This window comes from Triticum aestivum, chromosome 4A, assembly GCF_018294505.1.
Source record: "Triticum aestivum cultivar Chinese Spring chromosome 4A, IWGSC CS RefSeq v2.1, whole genome shotgun sequence".
In the NCBI taxonomy this organism is placed as follows: domain Eukaryota; kingdom Viridiplantae; phylum Streptophyta; class Magnoliopsida; order Poales; family Poaceae; genus Triticum; species Triticum aestivum.
In genome coordinates this window covers 295,272,611-295,287,824 of record NC_057803.1, presented here as the reverse complement: position 1 = coordinate 295,287,824, position 15,214 = coordinate 295,272,611, and the positions used below count along the sequence as shown (strand labels likewise).

At 50.4% G+C, this 15,214-nt stretch overlaps 1 protein-coding gene across 1 annotated transcript; it reads right to left on the bottom strand.

Annotated features, from left to right (window-relative positions):
- Positions 1–11,627: 11,627 nt before the first annotated feature.
- On the bottom strand, positions 11,628–13,308 carry LOC123081980 (probable inactive leucine-rich repeat receptor kinase XIAO). Its single transcript, XM_044504454.1, has one exon. It carries the CDS (start codon positions 12,973–12,975, stop codon positions 11,776–11,778), a length of 1,200 nt encoding a protein of 399 aa, XP_044360389.1. The 5' UTR covers positions 12,976–13,308; the 3' UTR covers positions 11,628–11,775.
- Between the last annotated feature and the right edge of the window lie 1,906 nt (positions 13,309–15,214).

Here is a 15,214-nt window from a genome sequence, read left to right as displayed (position 1 = left end):
GCCTCTTTTATCAAACTCATCAACATCCCAACGACGGTAAATGAAATCCCTAAATTACTCAAGCTTTTTCTTGCGGAGGTGCATCACCATATTCTCCTCGATATGCCATGTGCACAAATGATGATCTGTTCCAGTCCAGACGATAGCTATTGCTTTAGCCATTGAACCGTCCCCATCGGTGATTGCTGAAATGGGTGGATACTGGGACATTGCCTCCAAAAATACATGAAGAAGCCACTAGTATGATGCAACTATCTCGTCTCACACTAGACCGACCCCAAACAAAATTGTGTTGCGGTGATGGTTCAGACCAACAAACGAAACAAATGGAAGCATGTACTTGTTAGACTGATATGTACTGTCGAATACCATGACACCACCAAAGGCAACATAGTCAATCCGGGATTGTGAATCAGCCCAGAATATGTTCCTCAAATGGCCTTCGCTGTTTTTTGGAAAAGAATTTTGGGTCTTCTTTTTTCTATGCAATCATATAGGTGAGCAAATATCTAGCGTCATTGCCTTCTATCTTGCGCTTCCTCTGGATTGAAACATAGTTGTATAGGTCTCAATCTATAAATCCAAGCTTATCGGGACCTCCGGCATTCTTCTCCGTTACATTCATAATCTAATGTGTTTGAAGTCCACCGACAACATACTCGATGACATTGGCCTTTTGTGCGTCAGTCATTCTACGATGAGCCGATAAGTAGGGAGTCAGGTCAGCAGGGACAAACAGATGATTATGCTTGTCCACAAAATTCTTGACGAACTAGAGGCCACCGCTAGCTTGTAGCTCAACCTAAAAAAGAGCGGGACACCCACACCGAGAAAGACCCCTTGGTGTTCTTTTTCTTTCAACTCTGTTAAAGTGCTTAAGGGCCAGCCATCCTTGGTTGCAGCACTTGTATGTCATTCTGTATGCATTTTGTTTCAGAATCGGACCCCTATACTTCAGATCATCCTTTCTAACACCAAACCTTTTTTTTCTCGTATGGCCTACATAGAACAAGTAGGCTTCTTCCTCAGTCCTGAAAGTCTTCTTCACAATCTCTAAGTATTCCATACACTCATTCAGGTCTTAACCAGCCACACATTTATTATCAATTCCTTTACCTTGCATGTGTACATCATCCATGTCTACGCCATCCTTGCGTGCATCCTCATCATCCATATCATCCATGCACATACCATCCATTCCTTTGGGGTCCATGGCTACGAAATCATTGTCCTTATCATCCATGCATTTGCCTTTGTTGCCTCTATGACCCATGTCCTTGTCATCCTTGCCTGTATCACCCAAGTTTTTGCCATCGTTTCCTTTATCATCCATGTCGTTATGCTGCCAACGAAAACAGATAGTCAATGTTACGGATGGATAGCATACATAATAATTATGCACTACTCTGCTTAAATAATTGATTTAATTTTTCATATCAGATTCATGTACCTAACTCAGTCCTTCAAAAGCTGTAAGTAAATATGCCCTGACTAAATCTAGAAATATTTAATTGATTGTACTAGTTGTAACTGATGATCTCCTAACTAAATCCAAAGTCCACAAGTCCTTCAAATGCCCTGATAGATCCACCCTGATAGATCAATTATCTCCAAACTCCATTCAAAATTATCTCCTAAATAAATACAAAATTATCTCCTAACTAAATCCAAATTATCTCCTAACTAAACCCAAAATAAGTCCAAACTCCATACAAAAATAATTATCTCCTAACTAAATCCAAAATATCTCGAAACTCAATTCAAAAGTATCTCCTAACTAAATCCAAAATAACTTTCTTTGAATCCAAATCTGCTGACAACTTTCTCATGCCACATAACTCTAACCAAGTCCTTCAACATGTCCTAGCTAAATTCGACTTACACTTCCTTTCAGTCGAAATCTCGTCACAACTTTCTGAAACCATAAACCCTAAACCTCACATGACATATCCTAAACCCTAATCAAATCCGACCCCTATTGGTACTATATGCAGAAGGGACCAGAAAAGATTTGAGATGGCTAGGCACTTACAGCGAAGATCCGGCGTGAAAAAGTTGATGCACGTTGAGGGAGTCCTGGATTAGGGGGTGTCCGGATAGCCGGACTATACCTTCGGTCAGACTCTTGGACTATGAAGATACAAGATTGAAGACTTCGTCCTGTGTCCGGAAGGGACTTTCCTTGGCGTGGAAGGCAAACTTGGCGATACGGATATGTAGATCTCCTACCATTGTAACCGACTCTGTGTAACCCTAGCCCTCTCCGGTGTCTATATAAACCGGAGGGTTTTAGCCCGTAGGACGAAAAAAACAATCATACCATAGGCTAGCTTCTAGGGTTTAGCCTCTCTTATCTCGTGGTAGATCTACTCTTGTACTACCCATATCATCAATATTAATCAAGCAGGACATAGGGTTTTACCTCCATCGAGAGGGCCCGAACCTGGGTAAAAACATCGTGCTCCTTGTCTCCTGTTACCATCCGCCTAGACGCACAGTTCGGGACCCCCTATCCGAGATCCGCCGGTTTTGACACCGACATTGGTGCTTTCATTGAGAGTTCCTCTGTGTCATCACTTTTAGGCCCGATGGCTCCTCCGATCATCAACAACGATGCGATCCAGGGTGAGACTTTTCTCCCCGGACAGATCTTCGTATTTGGCGGCTTTGCACTGCGGGCCAATTCGCTTGGCCATCTGGAGCAGATCGAAAGCTACGCCCCTGGCCATCAGGTCAGATTTGGAAGTTTGAGCTACACGGCCGACCTCCGCGGAGACTTGATCTTCGATGGATTCGAGCCGCAGCCGAGCGCGCCGCAATGTCACAATGGGCATGATCTAGCTCTGCTGCCGAACAGTGCCCTGGAGGCCGCACCCGCATCAGCTCCGACCCTTAATTCGGAGCCAACTGCGCCAATCGAGGATGGGTGGTTGGACACCGCCTCGGGGGCTGCAATCTCTACGGCGATCGAGCCGAACACCAGCCCTATTCTCTGCGAAGCCCGTGACTCCAAGGAGCCGGACTCCTCTCCGGACTCCGAGCCCTCCGCGCCCCTACCGATCGAATCCGATTGGGCGCCAATCATGGAGTTCACCGCCGCAGACATCTTTCAGCACTCGCCCTTCAGTGATATTCTGAATTCACTCAGGTCTCTCTCTTTGTCAGGAGAGTCCTAGCCGGACTATGACCGGCAGGATTGGGATGTGGACGACGAAGAAATTCGATGCCCACCCACCACCCACTTCGTAGCCACTGTCAATAATTTAAATGACGTGCTCGACTTCAACTCCGAAGACATCGACGGTATGGACGACGATGTAGGAGATGAACATGAATCAACGCCTATAAGGCACTGGACAGCCACCTCATCTCATGATGTATACATGGTGGACACACCCAAAGGAAGCGACGACGAGGAACACAGGGATGCAACAAGGGATCGTTCACTCGAAAAGCAATCAAAGCGGCGATGTAAGCGCCGCTCCAAGCCCCGCCTCGACAGAGACAGCAGCCATACAGACCCAGCCATAGAGCAGGACGGGCCGGCGGACGACGAACATGCCTTCGAGCAACTGTCTAAACAGGGCAACTTGGATAAACAAACCGAACACCCCGTCCTCGGCGAAAACAATAGTTCGGGCGACCTTATGCCGGATAGGCTCATGGAGCAGAAGAACCTCCACAAAAGGCTCATCGCCATTGCGCGTAGCCTGAAAAAGCAAAAGCGGAAGCTCAAAACTGCAGAAGATGCACTCATAATCAGATGGAGCAAAGTACGCAACACCGCGGACAAATATGGTGGCAGTCGCGGCACAAAAAGCTATCCAAAGCGAAAGCTACTGCCTGAATTTGACGAGGAGGCCTTAGAGCCCCCGCAGTCAAAAAATAGGAAAGCCACCCGGTCGGATAGACGACCGCATGGCCAGCATGGAGCGGCAAGCGGCGCCGCACACAAGCCGGCACGCGATCCACCAAAGGATCCGCATCAAAAAGATGGCCCAGCCAGATCTATCTACGGGCCAAGAAAGCAAGCTCTAGTAAGCAATGCAACACAACAAATATCTGAACATCACGGCACACCCAAATACAGGGGTGCCACACACACCCCCTATGTTTCACCAATGAGGTGCTGGACCATGAATTTCCAGCGGGATTCAAGCCCGTAAAAATACAGGCGTACGACGGAACAACAGACCCTAGGGTCTGGATCGAGGATTATATCCTCCACATACACATGGCCAGAGGAGATGACCTCCACGCCATAAAATACTTACCCCTCAAGCTTCAAGGGCCAGCCCGGCATTGGCTCAAAAGCCTTCCCGAAAACACCATTGGAAGTTGGGAAGAGCTTGAGGATGCTTTCCGGACAAATTTTCAAGGGACCTATGTTCGCCCTCTGGATGCAGACAATCTCAGTCACATAACTCAACAACCCGGAGAGTCAGCTCGGAAATTCTGGAACAGATTTCTTACTAAAAAGAATCAGATACTCGACTGTCCGGATGCCGAAGCCCTAGCAGCTTTTAAGCATAACGTTCGAGATGAATGGCTCGCCAGACACCTCGGCCAAGAAAAGCCAAGAACAATGGCCGCATTAACAAGCCTCATGACCCGCTTTTGCGCAGGAGAGGACAACTGGTTGGCAAGATGTAGCACCAGCGACCCAAGTACATCGGAAGTTAGGGATGGAAACGGAAAACCCCGACGCAGCAAGGACCAGCGTCGGAATAAGAGAAACAGCCCAAAGAGCACGGTGGTCAACGCCGGATTCAAAAGCTCGCGGCAGAATCAGAGAAAGCCGCCCCTCAAGGATAACAGGGATGAGCTATCCAACTTAAACAAAATCTTGGACAAGATATGTCAAATACACAGTACTCCCGGGAAGCCTGCGAACCATACCCACAGAGATTGTTGGATTTTCAAGCAATCCGGCAAACTCAACGCCGAACACAAGGGGCTCGACACACCAAGTGAGGACGATGACGAACCCCACAAGCAGAGCACCAGGAAACAAAAGGATTTCCCACAAGAAGTCAAAATAGTAAACTTACTTCACGTGACAAACAGAATGGCGCCAACAGAGATACGCGCCATACGGCCTATCCCAAAGGAGTCTCACCAATGGTTGTTAAAACCGATCACCTTCGACCATCAGGATTACTCTAGAAGTATCCGAAATGCAGGCTGGACTGCCTTGGTATTAGATCCAATAATTGGCGGACTCCACTTTGCAAATGTCCTGATGGACGGCGGCAGTGGTCTAAACCTGTTATACCAGGACACAATCCGCAACATGGGGGTAGACCCAACAAAAAAATTCGCCATAGAAAAACCTCCTTTCAAGGGGTAACGCCAGGCCCGGATGCCCGTTGCATGGGTTCTCTCCGGCTAGAAGTTATGTTCGGCTCCCCTGATAACTTCCGTCGCGAACAGCTAACTTTCCACATCGCCTCATTCTCAAGTAGCTATCAAGCACTACTAGGACGCGAAGCTTTCGCCCGCTTTAACGCAATACCGCATTATGCATCTCTTACGCTTAAGATGCCCGGTCCATGAGGCATCATCTCATTAAAGGAAAAACATTGATTGTTCCTCCCGCGCGGAAGACAGTGCGACTGCCTAGACATCCCCACAATAAAGCGGCTTCACTAGCCAAAGCACCTAAACAGGTCATCAAGACCACGGACACGGCTAGACGAGTCCGGCATAAACATACAATTGATAAAGGCTTAATAGCCGTATACCCCTGTACTAGGGGCTCCGCGCATATAAAACAAGAGACAATAAAGCTCAATTTTACCCATTTCGATTTATACTTTGTTTATTTAGTATAACTCATGTTCGGCACAATCTTTCCTAAACTAAGTTCCTCTCTTTTACAGATGAACACCGTGCTACGCCCGTCCAGGATACGGCACAACGGAGACACAGGCGCAGACGTGCAGCAGGGACCCGTTCCAAGGATTCTTTTCAGATTAAGACCCTGCGTAAACCTTTTTTACTGTCTCTTGTTGATACACATCCCCTGGTTTCTTGGTATAACCAAGGAGGAGGCTGGCGTTTTGGCATGTGGCCATGTCAGAGTTTTGCGCGTACCTGGACACTAGGGGCTTATTACTAAGGGCGTTATCCCGCCCGCCCTCATAAAGACCGAATACCTTAGGGAGTGTTTGGCGTCGCGAGTTTGGCCTTATATGCATCAGCTCCGAATCATGTCTTTGGTCAAATGTTGGGTTTGCCCGGCTCCTGTGTTTTGCTACCTTACGTTCCGCTCTATCGGCTAAGGCGGCACCAGGAGAACTACTGCGATTGTGCCCCGGTTCGGCCAGGCGAGCACCTCAGTAGAGAAAGCCGAAAACTGACTGTCATGATATAGCGTGAGACTGGTCAACCACTCGATGACTTACCGGAATCTTTAGGATTCCTCCGCATTAACGAAGGGCCGCTTCCCGGCCAGGCACATACGCGCCCCGAGTTCGGGCGAGCGCAGGCGCCACCAGGGGCTATATAAGTAGCCTCACTTTCAAACTCCTATGGCTAAGTGAAAGTGATAAAGCATCATAGTCCGATTGCCTAGTTCACTGCGCTATCACCTCCTTTGTAGGACCAAGACGTTGGATCAAGTGTGAAAATGCGCCTTCTGTGAACACCCCCGCATTATGTGCGTGGGGGCTGAAGCCGACGACTGCCATCTTTCAGATTATATATACATATATGTTAAACGGCCGCACAGGAGGTATTATAATACTTGCAGGCACAAGTATAAAAAGCTTCTACAATTTATCAGAATATTGTTTTACAATAATATATGCTATTCGAATATAGTATCCTTCAAGCACTGCGTCTCTATTAAACGAGTGCCTTGCAGAACTTCCTGAAAATAGTGCTCAGCAGGTACTCGGCTTCCATCCGAGTCTGGGGATGCAACAACGGTGGCCTCCATTTCCGCCCAGTATGTCTTGACACGGGCAAGAGCCATCCGCGCACCCTCTATGCACGCTGACCTCTTCATTGCATTGATATGCGGCGGCGCACCAAGGAACTGCTGCACCAAGTTGAAATAACTTTTCGGCTCTGGCCTCTCTGGCCACAGAGGACTCATGACATACTTCATGGCGAGTCCGGACAACCTATTTAGCTCGGCCCATTCGGCCAAACGATCGGCTAATGACAGTGGACGCTCCGGATTGTGGAACTGCGACCAAAAGAGCTTTTCCACTTCGCGATCTTCTTGATCTCGGAAGTGTTCGGCCGCATCTGCGGCACTCGCCGCCAAATCCAGATAGGTGTCCGCCGTACTCCACATCCGATCTAACGGAGCATGTTTAGGATCACAGAACTTCCTCCGCAGCATAAAGGGCTTTCCAGCCGTGATCTCTCCGGCCTGACGCGGCTCCTCCTTCATAGCTCTCATCGCAGAGCGAGCATCCTTGGCATCGGCAACGGCCTTCTCCAGGTCCGTCTGTTCCGCCTGATCTTCTTTTTCAAGAAGCTTGCAACGGTCAGCAGCGCTCTTCAGCTTCACAACCATCTCGGCCATTCCTTCTTGCTTCGGCAGTGAGCAGCCTGTTCGGCTTTCAGCTCTTCAATTGCCTTTTCGGCAGCCGCATCACTTTTCCTGGCTTGCTCCTTGGCTCGGGTAAGTTCCGCCCGAAGATTCTCCATGGCAGCAGCACCATCTGCAACAAGCGCACACATTGTAAGATACTGGCATAAAGCTCCTCTTACCAGGTGCCGCCGGAGGAATTACATACCTTGTGCCTCGTCAAGCCGCTTGTTAACAAGCGTGATGTCGGCATCTACCACGTCAAGTTGCCACTTTAGCTCGGAAAATTCATCAGTCCGGCTGGCCACCCGACACTTCGCCACCTACGTATGAAGGCGGCATATTAGACCTGGGATTATGATCCTCTGCGCGCCGTCACTTTTGACAACGCACAGAGTCTCAGGGGCTACTATCTACACAGGGCGCATCTTATTTATGCGCAACTGTCCAAAAAGGGTACATTATTTCGCGTACCTCAAAACATGTCAGTAAACTCCTAACGGCCTCGTGCAATCCGCTCTCCGCGGATGAAATCCTCTCAATCACCGTAACCATCAATGCACGGTGCTCCTCCGAGATAGATGCTCGCCCTAGCAGATCCTTCAGCTCCTCCGACCGCGCAACAGACGGTGCCGGACTCGTCTGATGGCCCTTCTCGAAGGCCGGACGCGGAGGGCTTTGGGGGCCATATGACTACCTTTCGACCCTGCCGGATTCAGAGAAACCCTCCGCGACGATACCACAGGATCACCCGCCTCGCAAGGCGGTACGGCAGGGGGAGGCGTTCCGCTCTCCATCATCTCCGGAAGAAGATCCCCCGAAGACGAGCTCTGCTGAGAAGGGCTAAGGTCCGAGCTACAAGGTAAATTTTCGATTACTCTTCTCAGATACAACGCAAGGATTTCTCTCATTTCTTAAAAAGAAAAACTCCTCTCTACTTACGGCTCGGTGGAGGGCTGATCCCCTTGAGGGCATAATTCGGCCGAAGTATCCCCTGGCGCAGGACCCTCTGACGAAGATTTCTTTCCCCGCTTTGAGGCCATGGTCTCCGGGTCGTCAGAGGCGGTCCTCTTCTTCCCCTGAGGAGAGGAATTTTCGACTCCTCCCTTCCGGACAACCTTCTTCGAGGAGGCTGTAGCTTCCTTGTCCCCTCCCTCGCTTTCCTCCGAAGGCACAACCTCCAACATCCTGACTAGCACGGGATCCGGCGTGGTCTCGGGGAGGGGGTCCGGACACCTGATTAGCTTTGCTTTCGCTATCCACTCCTGTTTAAAGGACAGCTCTTTTAGGGGCAATTTTATGATAAATATACGGATAGCGAGTCCAGGCACAAGGCTACTTACTTGAGTATACGGACGATTGCAGCTCAGACCTGCGTCCTCCATGGAATCCGGACACACTACTTGTGGTCCGAAGAACAATTTGTACATCTCCACGGGCGTCATGCCAAGAAAATGTTGGAGAACTCGTGGTCCCTCCGGGTTGAACTCCCACAGGCGGAGGGGGCAACGTTTGCAGGGCAGAACTCGGTGAATTAACATAACCTGCATCACCACGACCAGACTGATGTCTCTTTCTAGGAGATCTCGGATGCGGCCCTCCAACAGGGGCACGTCCTTTGCCGACCCCCAGTCCAGCCCCTTATTGACCCATGACGCCAGTCGTGGCGGGGGACCCGAGCGGAAAGCAGGCAGCGCCACCCACTTGGTGCTCCTGGGAGCTGTGATATAAAACCACTCTCGTTGCCATAAGCTGGACTACCCTTGAAAAGAGCCCTCGGGCCATGGAGCACCATCATTCTTGCTTATAAAAGCACCTCCGCACTCCGCGTGCCGTCCCTCGATCATCTTCGGCTCTACTTTGAAGGTCTTGAGCCATAGTCCGAAATGAGGAGTAATACGGAGGAAGGCTTCACACACGACGATGAATGAGGAAATATGGAGGATGGACTTCGGAGCTAAGTCGTGAAATTCCAGCCCATAATAAAACATGAGCCCCCTCACGAAGGGATCCGTCGGGAAGCCTAGCCCCCGAAGGAAGTGAGACACGAACACCACACTCTCACCAAGCTTGGGAGTGGGAATGACCTGCCCTTGAGCAGGCAGCCTATGCGAGATTTCGCCGGTCAAGAACCTGGCCTCTCTCAACTTTAGCACGTCCTCCTCCGTGACGGAGGAGGGCATCCATCGGCCTCGAAGGTCGGAACCGGACATTGTCGAAGGTCCGAAGCGCCTGAAATCTAGAGCCTTGGGTGTTGGAACTCGAGGCGGAGGGCGAACTCGTTTGAGATTGAAAGAAAGGAGTAAGGCCTTGGTCTCTTTATAAGAGGTTGAATACCAAGGGCCCTCCCCGTGACCGTTTGGGACTCGCCTTTGATCGAGAAAACATACCAACAGGTACGACTAGGTTACCCACGCCCGTGTTGATGAGAATCCTGGAATAAGGGGACACGATCTCTGCTTTAACAAGACGTGCTAAGGAAACCGCCTCGCTAAACGCGCTGAGGTGGGACAGTAAAACGATTCGAATAAAGACTTGGTCGTGGTGTGATGTCATGCTACGAAATACGTCAGCAGATTAGATTTGTGTAAATATTATTCTCTCTATGGCAATATGTGGAAACTTATTTTGCAGAGCCGGACACTACCTTTGTGTTCAAAATCTTCTATGAAGTACTTGGAGGAGGAACCCGCCTTGCAATGCCGAAGACAATCTGCACGCCGGACTCGTCATCATTGAAGCCTGGTTCAGGGGCTACTGAGGGAGTCCTGGATTAGGGGGTGTCCGAATAGCCGGACTATACCTTCGGCCGGACTCCTGGACTCTAAAGATACAAGATTGAAGACTTCGTCCCGTGTCCGGAAGGGACTTTCCTTGGCATGGAAGGCATGCTTGGCGATACGGATATGTAGATCTCCTACCATTGTAACCGACTCTGTGTAACCCTAGCCCTCTCCGGTGTCTATATAAACCGGAGGGTTTTAGTCCGTAGGACGAAAAAAAACAATCATACCATAGGCTAGCTTCTAGGGTTTAGCCTCTCTGATCTCGTGGTAGATCTACTCTTGTACTACCCATATCATCAATATTAATCAAGCAGGACGTAGGGTTTTACCTCCATCGAGAGGGCCCGAACCTGGGTAAAAACATCGTGCCCCTTGTCTTCTGTTACCATCCGCCTAGACGCACAGTTCGGGACCCCCTACCCGAGATCCACCAGTTTTGACACCGACACACGTCGATGAGGATGATGTGGCCTCTCGGGTCGGGGAAGGTGGCGTCCGCTCGGGGAAGGAGGGGATTAGCGGCTCGTCGGAAGATCTGGTGCCACGACCCGAAGGGGGTGACTTGCGATGGTGGGGGAGGGGGGGAGTAGGAGCAGGAGGAAGGAGTGACATGGCGAGTGCGATCGGCGGCGATCGAGGGCGCCCAAGGTTAGGGCTCGAGAGGAGGAGATAGGACGAACCGCTCGAACCGAAATTCAAAAAAGTACGCACGATGATTGGAGTTATAATAAAGTGTTTTATTAATGCAATTGATTTAATCAAAAAAATTAGGACGGAAATACCCCTGGACCTAAGTGGGCCGATTAAAAGTATAAAAAAATTAGGTCGAAAATACTCTTGGACTCAAAAAAGCCCAGCTAGTCTCATCCGTTAGATCGCCCATATAATACACGTGCTCTGGTGTATTATAATGTACCGTAAAATTTCTCTACATCTACTATGTTTTTTTTTTCGTTTTTGTACTTCCAAACTACCAACCGCCCTGCACAGCTAGGATTCGAGACCACCCCCTGTCCAAGTTTGTGCTGAATTATTCTTCAGTCCTGCAATGTGCAGAATAATGCTTGCTATGTATCGAAATATAAGACGCTTTTCATCTTATATTTACAGTAGATAAGGAGGAGTCAATACGAGTTGCACTTCATAACAATTCGAACCATTGAGTAACAAATCGGTGGTCATTTCATTGGAGATAACATAGCAGAGAGCCCAACATTTCTTTGCACCAAGTTTCTCTATGTAAATCGCAATCGCTGACATTGAAACAAACCAGATCCACCTTACACGTGTACCCCTGACAATATTACGGCCGTATATCTAAAGCAAGATCACAAAACAGAAATATACACTACACCAAAAATGGTTATTCACCCGTGTCAAGAACTATGACACACACCATCATTACCCACTAAACCCCAAAAGCCTTAAACCTTTCCTTCCTTATTACCCCCTCCTCCCGCCGCACTGAGCCGGCGGCCGGCGCCGCCCCCTGCCGCCCTTGGCCGGGCACGCAGCCACCACGGTCGGCGGAGGCGCAACACAGTTCCAGTGTGCACATACCGCCGCGCTCGACGGCACGCCGCGCACGCTGATGCCGGTCAGGAAGTTATCTTGAAGGAAGAGCACCCGCATGCGCCCGCCCTCCGCCGCCGCCACAATCTCCGCCGGCACCGCGCCAGCAAACTTGTTCCCGTTCAGGTACACTGCAGCCGCGCTCGCCAGCTCCGCCGGCACCAGCCCGGATAGCGCGTTGTGGCTGAGGTCCACCGTGGAGCCCGACGGCAACCACCCCGCCGGCCGGAGCTCGCCAGAGAAGGCATTCTTGCGCAGCTGCAGGTACCCAATCCGGAACGAGAAGACTTCTCCGGGAACCTCGCCGGAGAACCAGTTCCCGCCAAGGTCAAGAAACGACAGCCTCGTCAGTCTGCGAAGGACGCCGCCAACGCGGCCGGAGAGCCTGTTCCCGGCAAGACTGAGGTACACGACCGTCGCCGGGAGCGGCGGGACGCCGCCGGATAGGCGATTGTTCCTGAGGTCGAGGTGGACCAGCGGCGAACTCACTGTCTTGGGGATCTCGCCGGAGAGGGAGTTGTGGGAGAGGACGAGCGTTCGGAGACTCCTGATTTGTAGCAGTGAAGAGGGTATCCTGCCGGAGAAGGAGTTCTTGCTGAGATCAACCGTCCGAAGAGCAGGGGAGAATGCTCCGGGGAGGTTCCCGGAGATGAGGTTCCCGGATAGAGCGAGGAAGCGGAGCGACGGGAGCGCCGCGACGGCGGAGGATAACCCCCCGGATACGCGGCCGGGGACGAGCGAGAGCGAGCTAAGCGCGGAGAGACGCGCGAGCGCCGCGCAGGGGAATGCGCCCGAGAGGCCCGGTGCGCCGGCGCGCGGGTCCCCTAGGGCCAGCGTGACGACCCGGCCACCGCCGGAGCAGGAGACCCCGGCGAAGCCGCAGGGGTCTCCGGTGAAGTCCCACGAAGCGAAGAAGCCGGAGCCCGGCAGGTCGGAGAGCGCGCGCCGGACGGCCTGCAGCGCCAGGTAGTCCACCGGGTGCAGCGTCGCCGCCGCCGGTTGTACCGCAACCGCGAGAAGGACGGCAGCGAGGAGCAGGAAGACGCCAGGGTGCGCCGCGCGCGCGGCCATTGGTCTCTCGAGGCGAAGTCGCGAGGCGGTAGTGTATCCGTAGAGAAAAGCGAGGGAGCTCAGTGAATCGCACTGTTCAGCGCGGCGTCTGGTGGTGTGAGCTTGTAGGAGAAGAACGCGCTGGGGATGGTGGCCCTGCCTTGATAAGCGTGCGTGCGGTGTGGTGGGTCCCACCCGACCCGTCTACAAACTGTTGCTCACGGACAAGTGGGGGACACCCGACTCGGTGGCCCCAATTGTCAGTGCTTAATTTTGTAGTGCGCTGCGCTTTGAAAGCCGTGCAGATGGAGGCAGAGACCATGCTTGCTAGGACCCGCATGTCAGTTAGTCGATGGCAGGTTAGGCCACCTCAGGGGATCCCCATCCGGCAGAGGCCCAGAGCCATGGACATCAATAACAAGGAGTGAATAGCAAAAAAACAACCCATCATATTTTACTTTAATTCAGATTTATTGCCGAATTTTAAAGATAAATTTTGTATGAATGTAATGACATAAATTGAAACTACTTCCTCCATTCCAAAATATAATGCGCCCGCGCTTCTCAAGGTCCAACTTTGACCATAAATTTAATCAACGAGACCAACTGCGGCGGGAGAAAAAATTATATAATTAAAAACTTCTTTCGAATACGAATTCACTGATATAATTTTTGCTCCCGCCACAATCGATCTTGGTAGTTAAATTTACGGTCAAAGTTGAAGCACGTAGATAGAGAAAGCACTACATTGTGAAATGGAGGGAGTATTATTTTCAAAAGCAATTGTATGTTAGCAAAGAGTATACATATATGCTCGACCATTTAAGATGAAACAATTAAATGGGAGTATGCATCTGCTACCAAACAATTCTAGTGGATGATAATATGGTATGTTTGATGACGTGGAGACCTGCATGTTGAAATAATTATAATTAACGTGGATCTACTGTTTAGATATTATAGAATATAGATCCGGATTTGCTATCATATTGGACGCCCCCAAAATCTGCCAATGTTTTTACTATTTTTTAGTAAATATTGACGACTGCTTTGGATGAATAAATCTAATTTCTAAGAGCATCTACAACCGGACTCCTCAAAACCATCCCAAACGCGCGGGCAGGCCGCCCGACCACTTCCCGGTCACGATTTTTTGACCCAGACGGACTTCTCAAGCGGCCCTCAACCACACGGACTAACCGGCACCCCTCATATCAAGTCTAGATATGGGGCGGATATGGGGGTGTCGGACACGCCCGCCACGTCGGACTCGTCCCACGCTAGGCCACCTGACCCCACATAAAATCCTCCCCATCCGCACGCTGGACAAAACCCTAACCACTTCACTCCACTCCCCTCCAATCCCCTCTGCCACCCAAGCTCGTCTCCGGCTCCTTCCCGGCCTCTCCGGCATGGCGGGCAGCAGATCCGAGTCCCACCTCCAAATCCTCGACCCCGAGCTCATCCCCCGCGGCCCCGAGGAGGAGATGGTCGTCCGTCTTGCGCTCCGCCCCGCCGGGAGGAGGCCCGTGGACGACTGCGCTGGGACTCCATTTGTCGGGAATCCATTGCTTCTGCCCAAATGGGGCATGGATCCGGCGCTAGGCCGGCCATAGCTGCCTTGCCGGAGGCCGTGTGATCCGTCTGGCGTCCAAACGCGATGGCGGACGCGCAACCCCTCTGGTGGCGCGCCGAGCTAGATGTGGAGAAAGAGATTGACTGATAAATATGGAGATATCCCCACAAAAAAGATAAATATGGAGATAAGCCACATAAGACCACATCATTAATTATTCAATATAGAGCTAAGAATTTCCACTAACATACATTCCACGCTCTTTATTCTTTTAATATAGTGCCATACTTGCATTTTACCTATGATACTATGCTAAGAACCAAGCATTGTGGGGCCTTCCTACTGTTCCACTTTGTACATGTGCTAAGGCAGGTGTAAGTATGCAAATAATATTATGTGGCAAGATAATTAAGAGGATAGAGAGATGATGAAAATGCATGTAGCCCTAAAGTGTGGTTTTGGTAATTAATGATAATATCTATGGACTAATGTTTTCACTGATATATACTTGAAGGAATATTTCATAGGTGGTGCCTTGAGGATATTGGATGGATTCAAGTATGAATGTCATAGTGATGCATGAAGCATATTGCGCTGATTTAAGAAGAGTTTCATTAAAACAATTAAGTGCAATATTATTTGGATACAACACCTAAGCTAAAATGCATTGGGATGATTGTTTCG